General features: G+C 41.0%; 2 protein-coding genes across 7 annotated transcripts in view; one reads left to right on the top strand and one right to left on the bottom strand.

Annotated features, from left to right (window-relative positions):
* The window catches only part of BOP1 (BOP1 ribosomal biogenesis factor), a 64,841-nt gene extending 49,570 nt beyond the window's left edge, over positions 1–15,271 (bottom strand). The window contains exons 1-2 of the mRNA XM_074203085.1: positions 15,054–15,271; positions 13,219–13,407 (exon numbers count right to left, since the gene is read on the bottom strand). Of these exons, the coding sequence (XP_074059186.1) occupies positions 13,219–13,407; positions 15,054–15,182 (318 nt within the window). The 5' untranslated portion in view covers positions 15,183–15,271. The remainder of the gene's footprint in view (positions 1–13,218; positions 13,408–15,053) is intronic.
* A 290-nt stretch (positions 15,272–15,561) lies between these two features.
* The window catches only part of HSF1 (heat shock transcription factor 1), an 84,922-nt gene continuing 75,879 nt past the window's right edge, over positions 15,562–24,604 (top strand). For 2 of the 6 annotated variants that reach the window (XM_074203079.1, XM_074203080.1), the window contains exon 1: positions 15,562–15,966. In XM_074203079.1, the coding sequence (XP_074059180.1) occupies positions 15,850–15,966 (117 nt within the window). In that variant the 5' untranslated portion in view covers positions 15,562–15,849. The remainder of the gene's footprint in view (positions 15,967–24,604) is intronic. The other 4 variants (XM_074203082.1, XM_074203081.1, XM_074203076.1 and 1 more) reach the window with 2 other exon arrangements.

Genomic DNA, 24,604 nt, shown 5'->3' with positions numbered 1-24,604 from the left:
TAAACCTCCATTCAAAGCACAGAAAGGATAGCATGTGAAACTATGATCTTTTCAACATGGAACCTATTCTTTTTCAAAGCATCAAGCAAATTCAACAGGTTAATTTCAAAGCTTTCTTATTTGCTTCTGTCTCCCTATGAACTTCCTTCTATTATCAATGCCTTTTAAAAAATATTCAATGGCCTTTCTTCTAAATCCCCTCAATTAAAAAAAAAATTCTCCCTTGAGAATTAAGTATTGTCAGGCAAAGCAAATCCATGTATTGGAAAAAAAGAGAGAAAACATTTAATAAGCTAAGCACTGGAATGTAAAAACAAGCCACAAACCAACAACTACAACTAAAATTCATGTCCTATTGGAGCTTACATTCTTCTGAGGAGGAGAATATATAAATTGAGTCATCCAAGCTGGCATAGTATGGAAATGCTAGGAGAATGAGGAGACTTCAATAGAGGCAAGTTAAGGTCAAAACTTTTCCTAACCCTTGGGATGGTAAAACTTCTAGTGGAGAAGAAGAGATGATGGCCTGAATGGTGACTGCACTGTGGAGATGGCCACGCAGTGCCACGACCAAAAAGGTACACATATTCTGCAGCTCAAGTCTATCACCTCTGACAGGAAGGAGGTAGCAGTCATCATTCTCAGACCTGTAGGGCAGTGGTTAGGCATTGCATTCATCAGAATTCTTAAGTCTTTCAAAATCATTTATCAAGGGGTGGCTAGGTGGCATAGTGGATAAAGCACTGGCCTTGGAGTCAGGAGTACCTGGGTTCAAATCTGGTCTCAGACACTTAATAATTACCTAGCTGTGTGGCCTTGGGCAAGCCACTTAACCCCATTTGCCTTGCAAAAACCTAAAAAAAAAAACATTTATCATTAAGATATGGTGTATAGACTTTGACTAACTTATTCTATTTCTGCTCATCTTACTTTGAATCAGTTCATAAAGGTCTTCTCATATTTCTCTGAATCCATCTATTTCAACATTTCTTATGGTACAATAATAAAGTTCTAATATGTATTTCCCCTTACACTGAGCCCACATCTGTCCTTCATCAATTTCCCTTTACTGTTTTTCATTCTGTCCTTAGGTTCCAACAGAACAATATGTAATCTTCCTTCCACATGAGAGACCTTCAAATTCTCCAGACTAGGAATACCTAGTTCTTTTAATAGTCTGGTATTGAACATTCTGAAAAGCCCACAAGGGTGAAATTTGTCTAAAATGACATAACTCACATGGCAAAGTGGAGTCAAACCTAGATTCTCTTTTGCCTGTGATGTGGTAAAATACCTCTAGGAGCTTCAGTTATCTCATCTATAAAATGGGGATGATATGATCTGTACCTATCCCACAGGACTGCTGTGAGGCTAAAATGAGAAAATGGATCAAACTGCTGTACTATTTTTAAAATCACCATATATGAGTTGTCATCATCAAGGGCATACAGGGTGGGATTCTGACAGTGCCATAAAGGAGAAACACAAGCAGCTAGTTCTCAAATGTTCTTCCTAAATGTATCAATAACCATGACTGACAAAATCTCAAAGTATTTAAGGGATTTCTGCTTAATAACATTTATTTAGCACTCTTGAGATCTGTAAAGCATTATCCATATACTATGTCATTTGAACACTAAAACCTTATAACAGGGCTGTCCAAAATGTGATCTACCACATGCTGCCTGCAGGGCAATTTTATGTGGTCTGCCTGTTGGTTTATTAAATGCTTTAGTAATTGAAGCTGAGCTACCCCCAGGGCTCTCACTAAAATGGCAAATCAAAATATAAGGAAACTGAAGCTCCCAGAACTTCAGTGACTTACCTATGGTCACACAGCTAAGTAGAACTTGACCCCCAGGGTGGGACAGAAAAAAGTACATATTGCCATGTTTTGGTATATTTTCTACACTTTGTAGAACATAAGCTATGACACAGTAAGAAACAGACACAAATTTAATAAAACCCTGGGCTAATCTTGAAAATCATGGAAATGAAAAGATGTGGTTTCCTAACCTCAAGGAACTAACATAGGAGAAAGAACCAGAAACATAAAAATAACACAATGGTGGACACAATTATGCATCATGAGAGAACTACTAAACACCATGCTTTTATGCTCCTAATCCAGGACCACTACTATAGTTGGTCTATTCAAAATTATGTGATAGAATTTTAATCAAAACCTGGATTATTATAAAACAATTTTAAAAATCCTCAGTCACTGAAGTCTCTTACCCACAAAGGGTTACTTTTTATTTTCTCAACCTCCCAACTTGATATGACCAACCCTCCTGCTTCAATTACTTTCAGGAGTTGACTTTAACTTCAAAGTATTGAGAAACTCAAGGCAGGGAGGGTGAGAAATAACAGATGATTATAACATTGTGAGCCTGAATGAGCAGATAAAAATTGTGAAGTCTGAAAGAGGAGTGAGTTTTGGGGGAAAATAATTCTGTTTTGGACACACTGAGTTGAAAATGTCTGTGGCATCATTTTGTTTTATTTTGCTAGCATTTATATGATGCTTTAAGGTTTGAAAAGCACTTGATTTATGCTATCTCATTTGACCTTCACAACAATTCAGGGAGACAGATACTAGTTTACATTTTATAGACAAAGAAACTGACGTTGAGTGGTTAAGTGATCTGACAAAGTCACACAACTTGTATATGTACAATTTGTATTCAGGTCTTCCTGACAGTGTTCTACCTAGGACACTACCTAGTTACCCAGGCTGAAATATGTAATAGACAGATGATGATGAAAGACTAGTGCAACAGATATAAACATGAAGATCTAGTTATTGTGCATGGAGATGATAATTGAACTTGGGGTAGTTAATGAATCACTGAAAAAAAGAAAAGGGCCAGAATAAAGCTTTGAGGTACACTCACAGGCAGATGGAGCAAAGAAAACTAAGAGGAATAGTTCACCATAGAAGAAACAAAAAAGAGTAATATCACAAAAATCAGCCAGAGTATCTAGAAGGAACACTGTCAAATGCTATAGGGAAGTCAAGACGATTAAGACTTAGGATACAATGGTGATGTAAGAAACAGAAAATATCAATAGTATTTTTATTTTTAAAAAGGGATCATGGGTAACTTTGAAGAGAATGGTTTTGGTTAAATAATGAAGTCAGAAGTTAAGGGGTACAGGAATAAGAAGCCTAGTGGCAAGGAAATGATTGAATGATTGCCTAAAGGGATTCAAATTCAATAGAAAGTATATGATATGGGGTGGCTAGATGGCGCAGTGGATAGAGCACTGGCCCTGGAGTCAGGAGTACCTGAGTTCAAATACAGCCTCAGACATTTAATAATTACCTAGCTGTGTGGCCTTGGGCAAGCCACTTAACCCCATTTGCCTTGCAAAAAAACCCTTAAAAAAAAGTATGAAAGTATATGATATGACCAGGTACTAGTATGTAATTGCTAAGTGAAAGGCACTCTCCTCTTCCCAATCTTTGGACTGGGGATCAGATAAGAGACAGAAGGCAGGTAATTAGATGGAAACACCCATTTCTCCTTTCTTCTTCCCTCAGGAGCCTGGAGAGAGGTAGGAGATGATATGCCTAGCTTGCTGTTCTCACTCATGTGAGGAAATCCAGGAATCATAAGGGAGCCCAGGGGTGGCGCAACAGGATGACACACATTACAAAGACCATTTGGATGAAGATCAACAGAGGGAGAAACAAACGCTATTTTGTCACCAGAGTGTACCATAAACTATCCAAAAAAAAAGAGGAAACAGGTAAACAGTGCAGGAGATAGCACAAACCTGAAACAGGAAATATGACAGCAGTAATGAACTTCAGTTAGTCAAACATTTGCAAAAATGGAACAAATCAATTTCTTGAATTGCCTTTGTGATAATTTCATCCTTCAAAAGGCAGAAGAACCAAGGGAAAATTCTACTGTGGATCTGTTTCTCACTAAAAGGGAAGAACTTGGAAATGATGGAAATTCTAAATGGAAATGATCATATTCTCCTAGAATTCATGATATAGAAAGAAAGTCTGGACATTATCTGGAATGCACTCTTAATTTTGGGAAAATGATTTCCAAAAGTTCAGAGGAATGCTAGGGAGGATTTATCAATATAAGGAAAATCAGCCTAGGATTAATGAGGAAAATCAGCCTAGGATGAAGAGAGGAAATGGGATTTTTTTTTTTAGGTTTTTTGCAAGGCAAATGGAGTTAAGTGGCAGCTAGGTAATTATTAAGTGTCTGAGGCCACATTTGAACTCAGGTCCTCCTGACTCCAGGGCTGGTGCTCTATCCACTGCGCCACCTAGCTGCCCCAGAAATGGGATTTCTTCAGAAAAGATTGATATAGATGCACAGGAACTCATCAACCATTTTAGACTTTTTTTATAAAGAAATGATAAGAAATATAGAAGCACAAAAATGAATTTAATATAAGGCAAAATATCAAAGCATGAACACAAAAGAGTAGTACTCCTATAAAAGCTGTGCCAGGAATTAGAAAGTTCACAATGATCTGATGCTGATAGGAAAGCTAAAATGAAGGGAAATAAAACAATACAAGGGAAAGGTCCTTTGCTCCTGGTGGAAGGGATAAAAACAGAAAACAGAAAGTAGTTAGAGCCACTAAATTGATAATGTTTGTTTTTTTCTTCCAAGAAAAAAGATCTTTGAATTGAATATGACAAGGTAAAATAGTACCCAAAGAGTCAATATCCAAGTATTGAGACAGTAAGAGAACATTTAGTTGCCTTTGATAAACTTCAAGTGACCTAGCTCAGATAAGGAGCAAGAGATGCCAGTGATACTTGAAATTCATCTATAAAAATCATGGAAAATCAATGGAAATGGGAAAATTCAATGAGAAAAATGTGAAAAAGTGGTACCACAAGTTTGGAGATGTACAAATGTCCCAATTTTTGCAAAATGGAAGAGAATAGAGTGATGTCTATTGTGAGTATTAAGAGAGCATTTCAATCAGTCAATCAATAAACATTTAAGTGCCTACTACTTACCAGGCACTGGACTAAAGATAAGGATAGAAAAAGAGGCAAGACAGTTCCTGCCTTCAAAAGACCTTACAGGGGGGCGGAGCCAAGATGGTGACAAGAAGGGATCCAGTTTTAGGCACTCTGATAAAACTTCGAAACTAAGGACTCTAAACTTTTGAGAGACAGAACCCACAAAGGGACCCAGTGAGGCAGTTCCCCTACTCAGGGCAACCTGGAAAAGAGCAGAAAGGCTCTGCTCCCTGGGGTCAGAGGGGCGGCCCGCCAGAGGGAAAGAACTTCAGCCTCCTGGAGGCAGCCCCAGGGTGCTGGGAGCCCCAGCTCACAGCAGCGGGGGAGTCTCTGGAGCTGCACCCCGGGGAGCACCGGGCACAAAGTGGGGGAACAGCTGGGGACCTCTGCCAGAGCAAGCACGTGGAGCCCAGCCCTCAGGGCACACAGCTAGCAGCTTGGTCTTTCCCCAGCCCTGATCCAGGAAACAGAAGCAGGCAAGCCTGTAAGCAGGAGCCCCCAGGGCATGAGCCCATTGAGCTGAGGGAGGGGAGTGAAGAGAGAGAGATTGACCAGCTCTGTCCTCTGCCCCTGGAACAGGACTCTGGGGCTCTGACCATTCAGATCCTGATCCCAGTCTAGGCCCCACCATAGAACAACAGGCCCCCCCCCCACCTCGGCCCCGTGGCAGAGGGGGGGCGCTTATGGTCATTCACAGACCAGGAAGGAGGACAGAGCCTCACACACTGAGACCCTTGTGGGAGTGTCCCAAAAGCTCAGGAAGCACCCCAAAACCAGGCCCAGGCTGGGAAAATGAGCAAGCAGAGAAAAAAGAGGAAGACTATTGAGAAATATTTTGCAAATGAGCCCAAGGAGGATCAAAATACTCAGTCTGAAGATGAGGAAGGACTAGCTCCTGCATCTAAAGACTCCAAGAAAAACAGAAATTGGGCTCAGGCTATGACAGAGCTCAAAAAAGACTTTGAAAATCAAATGAGGGAGCTGGAAGAAAAACTGGGAAAAGAAAGGAGAGAGATGCAGGAAAAACATGAAAATGAAGTCAAGTAGTTTAGTCAAGGAAATTCAAAAAAATGCTGAAGAAAATAGCATGCTAAAAACCAGCTTAGGTCAAATGGATAAAACAGTTCAAAAAGTTATTGAGGAGAAGAATGCTTTAAAAAGCAAAATTGGCCAGATGGAAAAAGAGATAAGAAAACTCTCTGAGAACAAATCCTTCAGACAAAGAATAGAACTCAGGGAGATTGATGAATTTACCAGAAATCAGGAAACAATACTTCAAAACCAAAAAAATGAAAAATTAGAAGAAAATGTGAAACATCTCATTGAAAAAACAACTGATATGGAAAACAGACTTAGGAATGATAATTTAAAAATTATTGGAATACCTGAAAGTCATGATCAGAAAAAGAGCCTTGACATTTTCAAAGAATTACTACAAGAAAATTGTCCTGATATTCTAGAAGCAGAGGGCAAAATAGAAATGGAGAATCCACCGATCCCCCAGAGAAAGAGATCCCAAAAAACCAACCCCTAGGAATATTATAGCCAAGTTCCAGAACTCCCAACTCAAAGAAAAAAATATTACAAGCAGCCAGAAGGACACAGTTCAAATATCGTGTAGCCGCAGTCAGAATCACACAGGACTTAACAGCAACTACATTGGAAGCTCGTAGGGCTTGGAATACAATATACTGGAAGGCAAAAGAGCTTAGAATGCAGCCAAGAATGAACTACCCAGCAAGGCTGAATGTCCTCTGGCCTTTTGGAATGGCCAGAGCTGAACAGAAGGTTTGATCTTCAGATACAGGACTCAGGTGAAGCATGGAGGTTGGAGGAGAGGGGGGAAATATGAGGGACTTAATGAGGATGAACTGCATGTATTCCTGCATAGAAAAATGACACTGATAATACTCATATGAACCTTCTCAGTTAATAGAGCAGGTAGAGGGAGCTTTTGTAGTTGAAGCACAGGAGAAAGCTGAATTCGAAGATAAAATATGGGGTAAAAATGGAGTCAATAGAAAAAAAGGGAAATGGAATGGGAGAAAGAAAAAGGAGAGGGGGAATAGTCCAAGATATTTCACATAATAAGATTTTTTTTATTACATTGAGCTATTGCAATGATATGGAAGGGGGGAGGCAAGAGGGAATAAGGGAACCTTTGCTCTCATTAGAGGTGGCTAGGAGAGGAAAACAGCAAATATACTCAATGGGGTATAGACATCTGGAGTAAGAAGGAGGGGGGAGCAGGGGGAAGGGGTGGGGATGTGAATAAAGCAGGAGAGGATGGACCATGGGGGGAGAGTAGTCAGATATAACACATTTTTCTCTTTTACTTCTTGCAAGGGGCTGGGATTGGAAGGCCTGCCCAGGGCCATAGGGGCCAGGTGGATTCTGGGCCTAAGGGGTGGTATGGGGGCTCAGGGCTTCTTGGCCCCAGGACCAGGGATCTGTCTGCTGCGCCACTCAGCTACCCTACAGCAGAGTCAGAGTGAAAGGAGACAGAAAACATAGTACATGGTAGTGGAGAAATAAGAAAGGAGGGAGTTGCAATCAGCAATGGCAATGGTGGAAAAATATAGAAGTAACTTTTGTGATGGACTTATAAAGAATGTGATCCACCCGTGACAGACTTGTTGGTGTTAGAACAAAGACTGAAGCACATTTTTTGTTATTATTATTTGGGGGAGGGTGCTGGGCAAGTGGGGCTGGGTGGCATGCCTGGGGCCACATAGCAGGGTGATCTTTGGGTGTCTGGGTCCGGATTTGGATCCAGGTGCTCCTGGCTCAAGGGCCATTGCTCTGTCTGCCACCCATCCACCCCTACTATTATTACTATTTCATTTTATTTGGGGTCTTTTTTCTCCCTTCTTTTTGGTTTTTGCAGGGCAGTGGGGATTGGGTGGCTTGCATGTCACACGGCTGGGTGACTGTTGGGTTTACAAGGCTGGATATGGGCTCTGGTGCTCGTGGCTCCAGGGCTGGTGCTTCCATTGCGCCACCTGGCCATACCTACAATTATTACTGTTATTTTTTTAAATTTTAATTTTTTTCTCTCCCCTTTACTTTTTTCACCCAAGCAAGTCTATCTATATTCATGGGGAGAGGGGCATTTTGTTTACTTATAAACAAGAATATTTTATTAATGTAAAAAAAATTTGTACAAAATGAGAATAAAAAATAAATTCAAAAAAATAAAATAAAAAGACCTTACAATTTAAAAGACTGATTGCTTGACTGACTGATCAACTAAACATTCAATGAGTTGGCAATGTGATGTGGCAGCTAAAGTCATCAGATCTTAGACTACAAGGACAAGCAAAATTGCACTCTGCCCTCCTTAGAACACATTTAAAGAATTAAGAATAAATTAAGAATACCGATAAGCTAAAGCATGTTCAGGTAAAACAGGATGTTGAAGGGCTTTGAGACAATGCTTTACTAATCAGAGGCAGCAATGCTACAGTGGCAATCGCTGAGTTCAACTAGATATGGAATCCTGGGGATGTCACTTAAGCTCTGCCTCAGTTTCCTCAACTGTAAAATAGGAATACTAAGAGCACTTACCAAGCAGGGCTATTTTAAGGATCAAGTGAGAGAACAATATAAAGTATCAGTGAATGCCCAGCACTCAGAAGGCACTAACACTTGCTCATTCCTCCCTCTTCCCCTTCCTTCCAACAAACCAAGTGCAACTGTAGGGGCTGGAAACTTGAGAACTGATTAAAGGATGTAGCTTTGAAGCTGAGAAGACTAACAGATAACATAGCTATCTTCAAGTATCTGAAGGACTGAATTTGTTCTGTTTAGCACCAAAGAACAGAATCAGGAATAGAGGGGTAGAAGTTGCAAAAGATAAATCGAAGTTTGCTGTCAGGAAAAACTTCTTGAAAGGCAGTAGAGAAACACTGTTAAAAATCTTCAAACAAAAGCAGTTATGTCACAGGTGGACTAGCTATCCAATGAAATGGCTAAACAAATGATAGAAAATGAATGAAATGGAATACACTGTGAATTATAAATACAATGAATACAGAGAAGCACAGAAAAATTTATATGGATGTGAAGTAAAGTAAGCAGATTCAAGAAAATACACAAAAATGTAAATGTTAAGAAAAAAATCAAATTGAGTACTGTGTAATTATAATCTAGTCCCAAAGAAGAGAGAAAAAAAACACAGCTCATTCCCTTTGGAGAGGTGAGGGATTATGGGTATGGCAAATTGTATAGACTGTCAGATTCAAATGATGTGTTGATTTGTCTTATTTGAACAACTTTTCTTTTGGAGGGGGCAGGGGGAAGGAGGGAAGACATGGAAATAAAGATGACAAAAACAAAATCTATAAATTAACTTCTTCCCTTCTATCAATGCCCAGTTCAAATACTTATCTTCCATGAAGGTTTCCCTGACTACCCCAGGATGGAACACATTCTTCCTCATATTTCTCATCAAATCGCTCTCACTTTGTACTTATTATTTTCTGCTTTACAGGCAAATATTGGAGGATTCCATAACTTTGTGAGCTGTCTGAAATTCTTAAGAGACAAGTATCAAGTTTTCCATATTCCAAATCCTTCACTTTATCCACTCTACTAGATTGCCTTTCAAAATGTCTTTCTTAAAGGACTTTGTTCAGGGTCCCAGAAATCAATATTCAAATCCAGACAATCTAATTCTAAACCCAATGCTACTGGTTATCTTCTCTCTCTCTCTCTCTCTCTCTCTCTCTCTCTCTCTCTCTCTCCATACATACACACACACACACACATATACATATACATACATATATATATATATATGCATGTCAGGAAGACCTGGGCCTCAGACACTTCCTAGCTGTATGGCCCTGGGCAAGTCACTTAACCTGTTTGCCTCAGTTTCTGCATCTGAAAAATGAGCTGCAGAAGAAAATGGCAAACCACTGTAGTATCTTTACCTAGAAAACCCCAAAAGGTGTCACTAAGATTTGGACATGACAGCAATTACTAAACAACAAAAAAAATCTTCCCTAATGGAGTAAGCTCCTTTAGGAGAAACCATGTTTTATATTTAACTGGATCTGCCCTCTAGACCTATTAAAGTGCACTGTACATAATATTTCTGCTGATGATATGCTATCTATTTAGAAATTCCTAAAAATCAACAATGAAACTAACTGAGGCAACAGTTTTAGTAAAGTTTCAGGCTATGAAATCAACCTGCAAAATGAGCAACATTTTCACAGAAATATTACAATTCCAATTTCTAACAACCTAAACTACAAAAGAATTGAGCTGAGTCAGGCCCTGACAAGAATAACTGTCATAGGCTTACAGGATTAGAAAAGAATGAGCTCCTAGAATTGGGGGTTGGACAGTGCAGGTCAACCTAAACTATCCTTTAAGCTTCTGGTGATAGTTTTTTCTCTTTTTTTTTTTACTTATTGCCCAATTACATGCAAAGATAGCTTCCAAAATTCATTCTTCTGCAAGCTTTTAAGTTTCACATTTTTCCCACCACCTTCCCTACCCATCCTATCTCCATCCCTATGGCAACAAACAAACTGATATAGGTTGTTCATAGAAAAATGACATTTAACATATTCCTATGTTAGTCAAGCTATGAAAGAAAAATTAGAACTAAGGGGGGGGGGGAGAAATAAACATGAGAATGAAAGAAAAAAAAAAAGAAGTTTTAAAGAGTAAATACAATATACTTTACTCAACATTCTGATTCCAAAGTTCTTTCTCTAGATGTGGATGGTATTTTCCATCATAAATCTATTAGAATGTCTTTGATTAATGTACTGCTGAGAAGAGTAAGTCCATCATAGCTGATCATCATACAATGTTGCTGTTAATGTGTACAATGTTTGTCTGGTTCTGCTCATTTCCCTCAGCATCAGTTCCTGCAAGTCTTTCCAGGTTTTTCCTAAGTCAAGCCAATCATGATTTTTTGCATAACAATAATACTCTATAACATTCATATATATGGCTTGTTTATCCATTTTCCAATTGATGGGCATCCCCTCAATTTCTGATTCTTTGCCTCTCATTTTACTTTTGGTAATGACTCCAGAAATAATGGTTGCTTATTGTGAAGCAGTCTTCCACACCTAACCATACCTTTTTATCCTTCCCACTCCTTGCAGATTAGTCAGAAAGATACTTGTGGTCATTCAACCAAGAGCACTATGCCAAGATCCCTAGCACTCTATCTTAAGATATAATAGAGGTCCTTAATCCCTCTAAAGATTCTAAATCTCAAAGAGTCAGTGAGAATAAACCCCAAAGGGGAGGAGAGCGCTAACCTCAGTGTTTCAATGTCAGACAAAGCAGAATTGACTATTCCATCTAAAAGCACAGCCATGGACAGAATCAATTCAGGAAATTAAAAGATAAATAAGTCAAAGGAAACACAAACCAGTAAAAAATCATGCAAATCTAGAGATTGCAAAAAGAGAGACAAACTCCATTAATAATTTCAAGCAGAGTTTCAAAGGAAAAAAATGGATTTTCTACAGGGATTACATGAATATCTAGAAGAAATGAAGTGAGAGGAAAAAAATTAAATTAAATAAAAATCTCTGGAGCAAAATTTTAAGAAAAATAAATAGTTCAGAAGAAAAAAGTTCCATAATGGACTCTTTGAAAACTAGAATAGACCATGCAGAAAGGGACACCAGATTCCCCCAAAATCATTACTTTCTGATAAGAGGAACAGTCAAGTAAGAACTCTAAAATGCAAACAGAAAAGTCAAAGGGAAACTAAGAAAAGTAGGTGTGTAATGTAACATTAAAATTCTAAAGAAGCAAGTGTTCCATATGAACCTCAATCTGTTCAAAGGTATTAAGGGAATTATATAAGAAAGAATAAAGGCTAAGATAGTTCTGTTCTGAGGGTTTGTAGAAGGAAAAGCAAAAAGAGAGTAAAAGAAATATACTAATATAGAAAAGGAAAAAAGAAGGGGATGGAACTTCCTGCTTCTCATACTTGAGACATATAAGAAAAAGAGTACACAAGGCACAGAAGAGGAGAGTCAAGGTAACAAGAAATCAGATGAATCTCCCTTTTATCTGAAATGGAGAAAGGGTTGAACAAACACACACACACAAACAATTTGGTGCAGAAATATACTAAATCTCACAGAGAAACAAGCCAGGAAGTTAAGGGGGAAGATAATACAAAGGAAGGAGGGTAGAACCACAATGAAAACAAACCTCCTAACCTGAATGAGGGACTAAAAATGGAAAATGGTGGTGGTGGGTGGGTGGGGGAATTTTAACACAAAGAACTAGAATCTAAGGAGGTACCTTTGGGCTTCTCTTACAGAACTGGAAAAAGACTGAGAACTGTGGTGTATAAATATAAAGGCTATATTTTTTAAATTTATTTATTTTGGGCATATTACTATAAGAGACAGAAGAAAAAAAATGATTTCAGAATGAGTATGAATTGATGAAAAGTGAAAAGTGTGCAAAATCAAGAAAACAATGTGGCTAAGAAAAATATCTTCAAACAACTAATGACCATGTCTCTAGAGGATCTATGACAAAATGTCCAGATTCAGACATGGGTGACAGACTCATGGGACAGAAAGGGACACACATTTTTAGACATGGATACCATGTGCATTCATTTTGCTTGACCATGCTTATTTAATTCAAGGTTGGGTTTTTTTCCTTTTTTCGGTTTTTTAATGGGAGAAGTAGATAAAAAGCAAACCACTGAAACATTTTTCCAAATGCACAGAAGAAAATAAAATGAATTCAGAAGGAAACAGAGAAATAGGCAGTTTTAAACGTAATATGCATAATTCATACTTTTTTCAAAAACTGTATTAAAGTAGATTCCGATTTTTCATATACATCCTATGTATTCTCTCTATATGGAAATGGTCTTTCAGTTTTTAAATTCAAAATTTTAAAAATAAAATGAAATAAAATTCAAGCTTGTTGACTCCCAGCCCAATCTCCATTCTACTGTTTAGAATGTAATCTCCTTGAGAACAGACATCTCTCCTTATTTATCTCTCTATCCATGGCATAGTAACCACCTGTAGTAAGACCTTAAATGCTTTTTCACTGATTACACAGTAACAAAGAATATGGAAGGATAGTCTTTAGTACTCCTGAAGGTTTCAAGGGATAAAGTCACAGAAGAAAGAAATGGCATACAATTTTATTATGTTTCCTGAAGAACCTTTAACAAAAACCATTTTACTTACCAGTGACTTGACCCGAGTCATCTTTGGGATGCTCCTGGGTTGTTCATCTTCAATACTGCTGGCATCATCCTCATTACTGTCACTGCCAGAGTCCTCCAGACCTGAGAACACACTCTCTTCACTGTCAGATGGGCCAGACTCACTGTCTGCAGCACTCTGACTGGGAGCTGGACCGGTGAAGAGAGACAGCTGCCAAAGAAGCATTTATGTTATAGTATAGAACCCCTCAAAACAGCCTCTGTCTATGTTATGGTGCCAGTCAGAAGTGAGAAGGATTGAGAGGCACCATTAGCCAGATAGGCAGATCAAGTTCAATACCAATCAAAGGAGATAATATATGTAAGGTGCTTTGCAAATGCTATATAAAGACTAGCTACTGTTATTATTTCCAAATTCCTTTATCCAGGGGTTATTAAATTGCTCCTATTGAGTTTAGATCTTCTTTCACTTAGTCATTCACAGTCTCTCAACAAGTATACGATTCTGCTAGGTTCTATAGAGGATGACAAAGGGTATAATATATAAACTGTACCCTTAAGGAACTTACTCTTGTTCTCCCAGTGTCACATGTCTATAAAATCCAACCTCTTTACATTTAAATTGAAATATGCCTTCCTCTCTGGACCACCAAATCAGACCCATAATGGAAAATAGCCTTATATAAAACTGACTGCTAAGAAAGGTAGCAATAATCAATCCACAGGTCACATGAAAAAGGCTGGCAAATTCTAGGTGCTAAGAGGTATTTGGATACAGAATGAGGAAATACCTAGCTCCAGAAATTCCCAGTTTACAATCTGGGGTCCACACCTACTATAAACAAAATCTCTGATCTCTCTAAGATGTGAGGTTTACAAAAAAAAAAAAAAGCTATGAAGTGCAAGGGTACCCAATGACCCTAGAGAGAATCTCATTCTGAAAAAATAGAAGCAGAGAAGCAACTGAAGGAGAAGGGAAGGTTTCATTTGTCAGTGCGTTAACACCTCAAGGGCCTCCATCCAAAAAAGACTAGCTCTTTGCCCAGGGTATTCTAGATTCTATATACCTTAGTCCCTTTTCCTTCTTCACCTGGACACTCATCTCTCAAACTCCTTTCCCTCCTCTCTCTCTCTCTTTTGGTTTTTACAAGGCGATGGGGTTAAGTGGCTTGCCCAAGGTCACACAGCTAGGTCATTATTAAGTGCCTGAGGCCCGATTTGAACTCGGGTCTATCCCCTGGGCCACCTAGCTGCTCTCCTTCCCTCACTCTTCTCTTTTCAGGATGCCTACCTCCTCGACAAACCCATCTCAAGGTATCCCTCTCTCCTCAATTTCTCCACCCCGACTCCCCAACACCCCCAAGTCCCACCTCCTCGGATCCATCATCCTCAGCGGTTTTCCCTACACCTTCTCTCCCTACAGCGCCGATTCTTCCCCATTTTACTTCAGCACCACTTCTTGGGGTCCTTCTCCGCTACTCCCCAGCTTTTCGAAGCTCCCCTCAACGTCTCTCCCAACCACTCTGCCCCTGCTCATGGCCATCTGCTGACCCCCACCGGCCCCTTCGCCTAAATCACCCCTTTGGGAATCTCCACAAAATGTTGTCAATCAGCGACGAGGGTCTTTTCTCCGGCTCCCGCTCCCTCGCACCCTCGCACCCTCTCTGAGGCCACCAGCCCTATGTCCTGCTTCTGTGAGCCCGGACACGGCCAGGCCCCCCCCGTCACTTCGGGGCCCCTTCCCCATGCCAGGGCTCTCAGCACGCCCTCGCAGCGCCCTCCTTCCCACCCCTGTCCCCGGTCTCCCCGGCCCCCGGTGCCCTCCGCCCGCGCACGTGGCCCGCCTGGTACTGTCACCTCCTCGCCGGACTCCGCCTCCCGCAGCCCCGGCTGGCGCTCCGCGGGCCTCTTGCCGGCCTTCCCTCGGGCCCCCGCTGGAGCTCCTGCGCCCGTGCCCGCGCGCCTCCCGCCCCGCGCCCCAGCCATGTTCCCGCCGCTCCTCGCGCCGCTTCCTAGCTCCGGCGGCCAGGGACTTCTCTTCCCTCTTCCCTCCCCTTCCTGTCGGGCTCGGGACCAGAAGCAGAGTGCGCCTGCGCTTGGCGCGGCGATGGGTGCGTCCGCATCGCCGAGGCTGCGCAGGAGAGAGAGAGAGAGCCTGCCTCGCCTCGTTCCCGAGGAAGACGAGTGCGCATGCGCTCAGGCGGCCGTCGCAGGGCGCGCCTGCGCCCCGGCGTCCACCGAAGGCGGGGGGGGGGGGGGGGGGGGGGCCGGAGATCCAGGAAAAAGAGTGGCCAGGAGGAAATAAACGCGCACGCGAGAGGCCGAGCCGGGATGCCGTTGGGGCGGAGCGGACGTCGCGGGCGTGCGGGCGTAGGCAGCGCGCGTCGCCGGGGGCGAGCCCGTCGCAAGATGGCGGCGGCCATGCTGGGCCTCGGAGTTCTGTCTGCGCAGCGGGCGGCGGTAGCGGCTTGGGCAGCGGCGGAGTCGGCTACGGCGCCTGAGGCCGAGGCAGCGGGTCCCCTGCAGCCCCAGCGGCGGCGGCGCTAAGCGGCAGCCGTCCTTCCTTCCCTTCCCGGGCCTCTCGCAGCAGGCCGGCCCTGCCCCGGCCGCCTCCCGGCCCGGCCCGGCCCTGCCCAGCCCGCCGGCCCCCGGAATGGAGCTGCCCGGAATCCCCGGCATGGCGGGGCCCAGCAACGTCCCTGCCTTCCTGACCAAGCTGTGGACCCTCGTGAGCGACCCCGAGACAGACCCGCTGATCTGCTGGAGCCCGGTGAGGGCCTGGGCCGGGCGCGGGCTGGCGGCGCCTCCTCCCCCCGGGAGCCCGGCGGGGACCCGGGGCGCCCCGAGGGGCGGGCCTGCCGCAGCCCGGGCGGGGGGTGACGGCCAGGGGCCGGCCCGCGGCGCTCCTGCCGAAGCCCGGCCAGGGGCTGGCCACGCTGGCCGCCCCTCCTCGACTGCACAGCTAAAAGTGGGGGGAAGGGGCTGGGGGGCCGCTTGATGTGGGGGGAAGCACTACTGGGCTGCTGCAAGACTTCTCCGTGGCCGAGGGAAGAGGCCTTCACAGTGGAGCACCAGAGAAGAGCTTGGAGGTCCATGAGATCACTTCCAGCTTTAAGATCTTGTGATCCTGAGTTAGAGCCTGGTGATGAGAAGAGATAGTATTGGCCTCTAAAATCATCAGGGAAAATGCTGTGATTTAAATTTTCATTAGGCAGAATCCTGGTAAGAGATATTCGATTCCACCTTGTTTTATTTTCCATTTAGGGTGGAATTGAAGATGATGGGGTCACCTACCTAGGGAGCACTGTAGTTAGGGTGCAGGGATTGGTGTCAGGAAGACCTGAGTTCACATGTGGTCTCAGATACTTAGGAGCATCATGACCTTAGATAAGTCAGTTAACCCCTGAAAAATGGAGTTGATGGTAGCATTTATCTCCCAGAGTTGTGGGAATAAAATGAGATACTGGTTGTAAATCACTTGGCACAGTGCCCGGAGCATCTTAGAAGCCCTATAAATGTTAGTTATCATCATCATCATCATTATTATTATTACTTCTAATTGATATCAGTCTCATAAAAGTAGTAACAGAACAGAGAGAGATGTATGGTGGCAGTCAGGCATAGCAACTAATTAGAATACTGGACCTGGAGTCAGGAAGATCGATCAGTTCAAGTTTGCTCTTAGATAATTAGTATATTTGTGACCCTGAGCTTGTCACTTCACTTAAGTTTACCTTGCTTTATTTCCTTTGTAAAATAAGGATATTAATAGTACCCACTTCCCAAGACATTTGTGAGAATCAAATGGGATCGTATTTATAAAGCACTGTGTAAAAGATAGCTGGTATTGGCATATCATATCATTACTAACCTTAAGATTCAGGAGTGCAATCCCCTGAAAAATGCATGCTCTCACTAACTGGTGAGCAGGCAGCCGTGGGTTTGTTCCAGGCTGTGGCTAAACAGAGGTAGGTGGAAAAAGTTTTTTTCCAAGCCCATAGAAGTAGAGGTCAACAAAACAATATCAGAGCCCTTGGCTTTCTTCAGTCATATAGCTGCTTGTCAGAGTGATTAACCCTGCATCCCTAAGCTTTTTCTGACTAAGCTTCCAGTTGTTGAGCTGTTGAACTGATATCTACCCTTGGGATGGGCAGAACTAGAAAGAAATGGGTTGGGCCAAGCCTTCTCATTCCTTGGTCTTTACCTAACTGTGAGACAATTAGAGAAATATTTATCAGTCTCAACAAGCTTAACACCATCCCCAGGAAATCATACTGCATGATAATTAGTGTATTCCAGGGTAGTAGCAGTAGAGAATGTGGTGTGATTTGGCCCAAAATATTGGGTTGTGCCATGTTAAACTAAGAGCTGGCTATATGGTGAAAATCCTTACAAGAAAGTTCAGAAACTGAAGATTGAAAGCAAAATGTGACAGAATCTTAGGTGTGGGAAGGAACATCCAAAGGAATAAACAGCTAGAGTGTTTTTGTTGTTGATGATGACTAGAAGCTTGACCCAGGGCACTATAAAGCCCCACTCCCTTGAGCAACTCTGATTTGCAGAATAAATCAGGGTGTGCATCTGGAATTCTAGATCAAAGCTCAACTGGGTAGGAGCTGTTGTTTATATTTTTGCAGCTTTGTCCCAGGATACCCTGTAAATTCCATAGAAACCAGGTGTTTAAGGCTAAGGGGGAAAGGATATCTGATTCTCCTCCCACTTTGAGGATGGACAGCCCTTATACTCTGTGGAGGAGAAGTTACAAGCCAGCTGAACCTGGCAGGGTATGGGTCTTTTGGTATACAGAACCCCTGATGAGATAAAATAACTGCCTTGTGAGTGCCTTTCTCATCTTGAGATATTTGGTTTTTCTTTCCCAAATCAGTCCCTTGAGAAATCAGGAAAAGGAAATCTTTCATGTATGAGCCTTCCCTTGCTGGAGCCTAGCTTGGAACTCTCAGGCTAGACTTACTTTGCAAATTATATACAGCTCAGGTTTTTTTGGTTTGGTTTTTTAGCAGTTAAAGTGAGTTTCTTTATTTTCCTTTGATTCTCTTTGTCTAAAAGTTTATCTTGAAGAAATGTCTCCTAAGAGAGCTCTAGAGGTTGTTTTCTACAAATAAGTGCTTCATAAGAGTATAATTTTATATCTTGCCTGTTATCTTCTGGACTTGGATATTTTTCATCAAAGAGTTCTTGTGGTGGACTGTCCCTGACTGTGTCAACTACTTCTTATTCTTAACTCTTAGTCTGTCTAAAAGCAGAATAGCTACCTCAAGAGTTAGTCAAACAGTAAACATTAGGTGTCTATTATGTCCCACTAAGTGCTAATACAAAGAAAGGCAAAAGATTTCCTTGCTCTCAAGGAGCTCAGAATGTAATGGGAGGAGATTGAATGCAAAACTATATTCATACAAGCTATATAGAAATTAATTTGGAAATAGTCAGCAGAAGGAAGACACTAATATTCAGAGGAATTGGGAAAAGTTTCTTGTAGAAAATGGATTTTTAGCCGGAACTTGAAGGAAGATAGTAGGAAGAGATGAGGAGGTTCTTCATCTTTAAAGGTCTTTAGACAGAGATTGGATGGTTATTTTGGGTATGTGCCATAAAGAAGATTCTCATTCATATAAATATAGAATTAGATACTCTCTGTTAACCCTTCCAGCTCTGGAATTCTTTGATTGTGGGTATAATAAGTTATGAGAAAATGTTTACCTTCTTGTAATTGTTTCCTTATTTTTATGATTATTACTTCAAGTGTCACCTTGGACTTTTTTAACCATCCTTTCTACAACTTTCTTGTCATGAATAACTTGAAAGAAATCATTTCTAAACTCTTTTCTTATTTCTTGTGGCCCATTAGTTCTGGGGGTCTTCCCTGTAAAAAGGGTTATGAGCTGGTGAAAGGAGAATATCAAGGGTCCACTTTCTTTCAAAGAAGTCCTCTTTCCATTTATGTTGCTTGAAGTTTAAAGGAGAATTTAACTGGAGAAAATCCTTACTAGGTCTGTTTCCAGACCAAGTTGCAAGAAAACTCCAAAGAGCCAATGCCAAAAATTGCCTCTGGTTTAAGCTGAAAAAGAAACGGGTTTTTAAATTGTGTGTGTGTGTTTCCAATGACATGCATTGGAGTTTTCACCAATTATTTTTACAAGGTTTTGAGTTTTACATTTTTCTATCTCTTCCCTCCCCCTGACAGAAAGCAATCTATTATAGACTCTACATGTGTAATAATGCAAAGCATAGATCCATATTAATCATATCGTGAAAGAAGAATCAGATCCAGATAGAAGAAAAAAATTAGAGAGAAAATAACGACATAATACATAAGACATCTTTTAAAAATTGAAGATAGTAAGCTTTGATCTGCATTTAAACTCCACAGTTCTCTCCCTGGATATGGATGATCTTTTCCATCATAAATCTTTGATTATTGTACTCCTAAAATGAACAAGTCCATCGTAGTTGATCATCACCCAGTGTTGTTTGTTAGTGTGTACTCATTTCACATAGTGCTCATTTCACTCAGCATCAGTTCACATAAGGCTTTCCAGGATTAAAAAAGAAAAGGTTTAAGTGGTACCTCTGGACTCCTGATGAAGTAATATTCAGGACTTCTGGAAGAATCCTACTTGCCTAGACTCTGTAAATCAAAATGAACAGAGCTAGCTCTAGTCTTCTCAGAACTTATAGCCAGTTTTGTTTTATTGCCTATTGTATTGCAACCCTTTTCTCCTTTTGTGGAAATGCAAGGTAGAGTTGGGACCAAAACCCATTTGTAGTCTGTTGTCCGATCTTGCCTAGTCAGCATTCTGGTTAGACTAGGATTGGTGCATGAGATGGCTGGTAGAGTTCCAATGATGACAATGCAGAAAGGACTGCTGAGTAGAGACAAGAAAGGGACCTGGATTGGTACAGACAACATAGAAATGCATTCCTATTCAAGCCAGGCATCAAACCACAAAACTTCCTGAGGTTGGCAGCTGAGCACTCACAACATATCTTCTGTTTCTGTGACCAGTCTGTTATACCTTCTTGAAACAAGACCCCTAGGGGCAGCTAGGTGGCAGTGGATAGAGCATGGGCCCTGGAGTCAGGACTTGAATTCAAATATGACTTCAGACACTTAATAATTACCTAACTATGTGACCTTGGACAAGTCACTTAACCCCATTGCTTTGCAAAAACCAAAAAGAAAAGAAACTAGACCTCTAGGCAAGAGTCTCTTTAAAGGATTTACTATCCTTGATCCCTCCTGGCTAGGATGATAAACTTTTCTTTGTGAGAACATCAACCCCCCAGGGAGGATTGTCTGTTTGATGGATGACTAAGGTTACCAGGAAGCTAAGTGACTTGGCCACTACTGAGGCCTGCCAACCCTTAACACTCCAATCTGTTGCTCCACCTAACATCTCTAGTGGATGTTTTAGTGAGGCTTGTTAAGGAATGATGGACCTTTTCTAGAAATGATAATCTTATATCCAGGAGGTTTGGGGGCAGGAGGAGAGCTGTCTTATCTGCCTAGTAATAGCCTAGGTGACCTTTAAAAAACCTGGAAACCTTTTTGGTTAATCCCAGTATTGGGAGAAAGAAGCCTAAGACACCATCCACAAGAACTGGAGAGAGATTATAAAGACTGCTTCATTTCTTTAAGTAGGATATGTTATTTCTTTCTCATTTCCACCCCCTTAATTAAGATTCCATTGAATAGAACATCTTTTTCCTGAGCATTCAAAGTCATCTAGTTTATGGTCCCCTTTCTCCTCTCTAGAACTGCTCTAAAAATATGGTTCCACAACATACACACTTAATAGGATATAGAAATCTATCTTACCCCAGAGGAAAAAGGAGAGGAAGGGAATGGGAGAAAGGGGTCAAGGGGAAAAGAAGGGGTGGAGTGTAGGTGATAGAGAAGAGGGAAGATCATCGGAGAGGGTAGTCAGATACAACACACTTTTTTGGTTTTTGGCAAGATGGTGGGATTTGGAGGCCTGCCCAGGTTCATGCTATCTTGTGGTTGTTGAGTGTCTGGGGCAGGATTTGAGTTTGGATCATCCTGTCTCCAGGGCCAGTGCTCTCTGCTGCACCCAACACATTTTTAAGGAGCGATGAAGTGAAAAGAGAGAAAATAGAATAAATGGGAGTGGGAGAAATGGATGTAGAGAAATACAATTAGCAGTCGCAACTTTGGGGGGGGTGGACATTGAAGCAATTTCTCTGGACTTTCAATAAAGAATGACATCCATCCCAGAGACAGAGCTGATGGTATCTGAACACAGATTGAAATGCAATTTTCTTTTTCTCTTACTTTATTTTTTGTGAGGTTTTTCTATGGGGGGAGGATTATATTCACTCTTACAAGACTATTTTGGTCATGTGTAAATAAATAAATTTTTAAATATTGTGGTTCCACCTTGCTGCCTATCTAGAACTGGTTTAGGGACCTTGACATCAGGATTAAAGCAAGAGTGTGTAGGTATGAGAGCAGTCCTTTTAGATCTCTAACATAGGAAAGGAAGTAATAGTAAGATTGTCCCTTTGTCTCTATTTGAGAAGTCTTTTTGTAATAACTTTCAACTCTGAGGTGTAGACTTTTATCCCATCTTATCTCTTCCAATTCCTGCTGTTTTTTTAGCCTACCTTTCTTATGGCTAGGTATTCCTAATACTCAAGCTTACAAAATGGTGAATGTTGAAAGCTATCTTCACATGTAATTGGAAATAATAAAGTAGAATTTTAAAAAGAGAAAAACTACATGTTTCTGCTGCTAACTTTGGAAAGATTTGCTTTGGACCTTTGTTTCCTCCCCTCATAATTGATGTCCATAGGGTATTGATATGCATAATACAGGCTATTATCATCTTCATTATCACTTTTATTATTTGAAAGTAACAGTTTAAAGGTCAAGAATCCTGCTGCTGCTGGTAGCAGGTGTCCTTAAAGAATAAAACTGTAAATGAAAGAAAAGGCTTTTTATTAAGTGTTTACTAAGTGCTGGGATACAAATGCAAAAGAAAAGTCCTCTTATCTTTTCTGAGTTAATATTCTAATCTGAGAAGCCTGGAAGGGGCACTTTCCTCTGGAGAGTTTCTAAATTCTTAGAGTCAAGCTACTAGGGAGTAGATTGACAAACACCCTTCTTCTAGGAACTAAGGAAGAATTGGTTCCTCTTAGTTCTAGTGCTTAGCACTGTAACTTGTACTTAGTAGATTCTTATTAGTAGTTTTTATTGACTTGGTTCTTCATCCCAAAACTGGAGAGAGGGGTACAGTCAAGCAAATGGAGATGGTAACCCAAGAGGAGGAAGTGAAGTGAAATTAAGCTTGGTAGAGTTGTCTCAGAAGGACATATGTAGTAGAGTTGGAAAAATCTTACTTTGTAAAAGGAAAACGCAGAACAACAGGGTTTCTGAGACCAGTCTTCTGAGCATATCCTAAAACAGGAAAGGATCTCCAGAGTCTTATCTCCCCCAACAGTAGAGTTCTGAAAAAGGGCACAGGAAACATCTCAGTCAAGGCAGCTGATTTCCTTCTCTAGAGCTGAGAGCTAAGCATGGAACAATTTGAATATGAAATCACAGGATTTAGAGCTCAAAGTATCCTTAAAGATCATCTAATCCAACCCCTCCATTTTACAGAAAAGAAATTCAAAAACGAAATGTGAATTCAAATCCTGGCTCTGATTCTTACTAGAGTTATGGTAAGAGTTATATTTAATCCTTTCCATTCCTCCATTTTATCATCAGTAAAATAGAGAAACGCCTTAGCCCACCACCACTCTTTTTTTTATTTAAATGTATTTTTATTAAAGATATTATTTGAGTTTTACATTTTTCCCCAATCTTGCTTCCCCATCCCCCCACAGAAAGCACTCTGTCAGTCTTTACTTTGTTTCCATGTTGTAACTTGTTCCAAATTGGGTGTGATGAGAGAGAAATTATATCCTTAAAGAGAGAAGTCTTTAAGAGGTAACAAGATCAGACAATAAGCTATCTGTTTTTTTCTTTTTCTTTTTTTTATTTTAAATGTATTTTTATTAAAGATATTATTTGAGTTTTACATTTTTCCCCCCCAATCTTGCTTCCCTCCCCCCCACAGAAAGCACTCTGTCAGTCTTTACTTTGTTTCCATGTTGTACCTTGATCCAAATTGGGTGTGATGAGAGAGAAATCATATCCTTAAAGAGAAATCTAAGAGGTAACAAGATCAGACAATAAGCTATCTGTTTTTTTTCTTAAATTAAAGGGAATAGTCCTTGAACTTTGTTCAAACTCCACAGCTCCTTATCTGGATACAGATGGCACTCTCCTTTGCAGACAGCCCAAAATTGTTCCCGATTGTTGCACTGATGGAATGAGCGAGTCCTTCAAGGTTGAACATCACTCCCATGTTGCTGTTAGGGTGTACAGTGTTTTTCTGGTTCTGCTCATCTCACTCAGCATCAGTTCATGCAAATCCCTCCAGGTTTCCCTGAAATCCCGTCCCTCCTGGTTTCTAATAGAACAATAGTGTTCCATGACATACATATACCACAGTTTGCTAAGCCATTCCCCAATTGAAGGACATTTACTGGATTTCCAATTCTTTGCCACCACAAACAGGGCTGCTATAAATATTTTTGTACAAGTAATGTTTTTACCCTTTTTCCTCATCTCTTCAGGGTATAGACCCAGTAGTGGTATTGCTGGGTCAAAGGGTATATACAACATTTTTGTTACCCTTTGGGCATAGTTCCAAATAGCTCTCCAGAAGGGTTGGATGAGATCACAGCTCCACCAACAGTGTAATAGTGTCCCAGATTTCCCACATCCCTTCCAACAATGATCATTATCCTTCCTGGTCATACTGGCCAATCTGAGAGGTGTGAGGTGGTACCTCAGGGAAGCTTTAATTTGCATTTCTCTAATAATTAATGATTTAGAGCATTTTTTCATATGGCTATGGATTACTTTGATCTCCTCATCTGTAAATTGCCTTTGCATATCCTTTGACCATTTGTCAATTGGGGAATGGCTTTTTGTTTTAAAAATATGACTCAGTTCTCTGTATATTTTAGAAATGAGTCCTCATCAGAATCATTAGTTGTAAAGATCATTTCCCAATTTACTACATTTCTTTTGATCTTAGTTACATTGGTTTTATCTGTGCAAAAGCTTCTTAATTTAATGTAATCGAAATCATTTCATTGGTTTTTGGTGATGTTCTCCAACTCTTCCTTAGTCATAAACTGTTCCCCTTTCCATTGATCTGACAGTTAGACTAGTCCTTGATCTTCTAATTTGCTTATAGTATTGTTTTTTATGTCTATGTCCTGTAACCATTTGGATCTTATCTTGGTAAAGGGTGTGAGGTGTTGGTCTAATCTAAGTTTCTTCCATACTAACTTCCAATTTTCCCAGCAATTTT

Source organism: Macrotis lagotis, chromosome X (genome assembly GCF_037893015.1).
Source record: "Macrotis lagotis isolate mMagLag1 chromosome X, bilby.v1.9.chrom.fasta, whole genome shotgun sequence".
NCBI lineage: Eukaryota > Metazoa > Chordata > Mammalia > Peramelemorphia > Peramelidae > Macrotis > Macrotis lagotis.
This window is presented reverse-complemented; position numbering and strand designations above follow the sequence as displayed.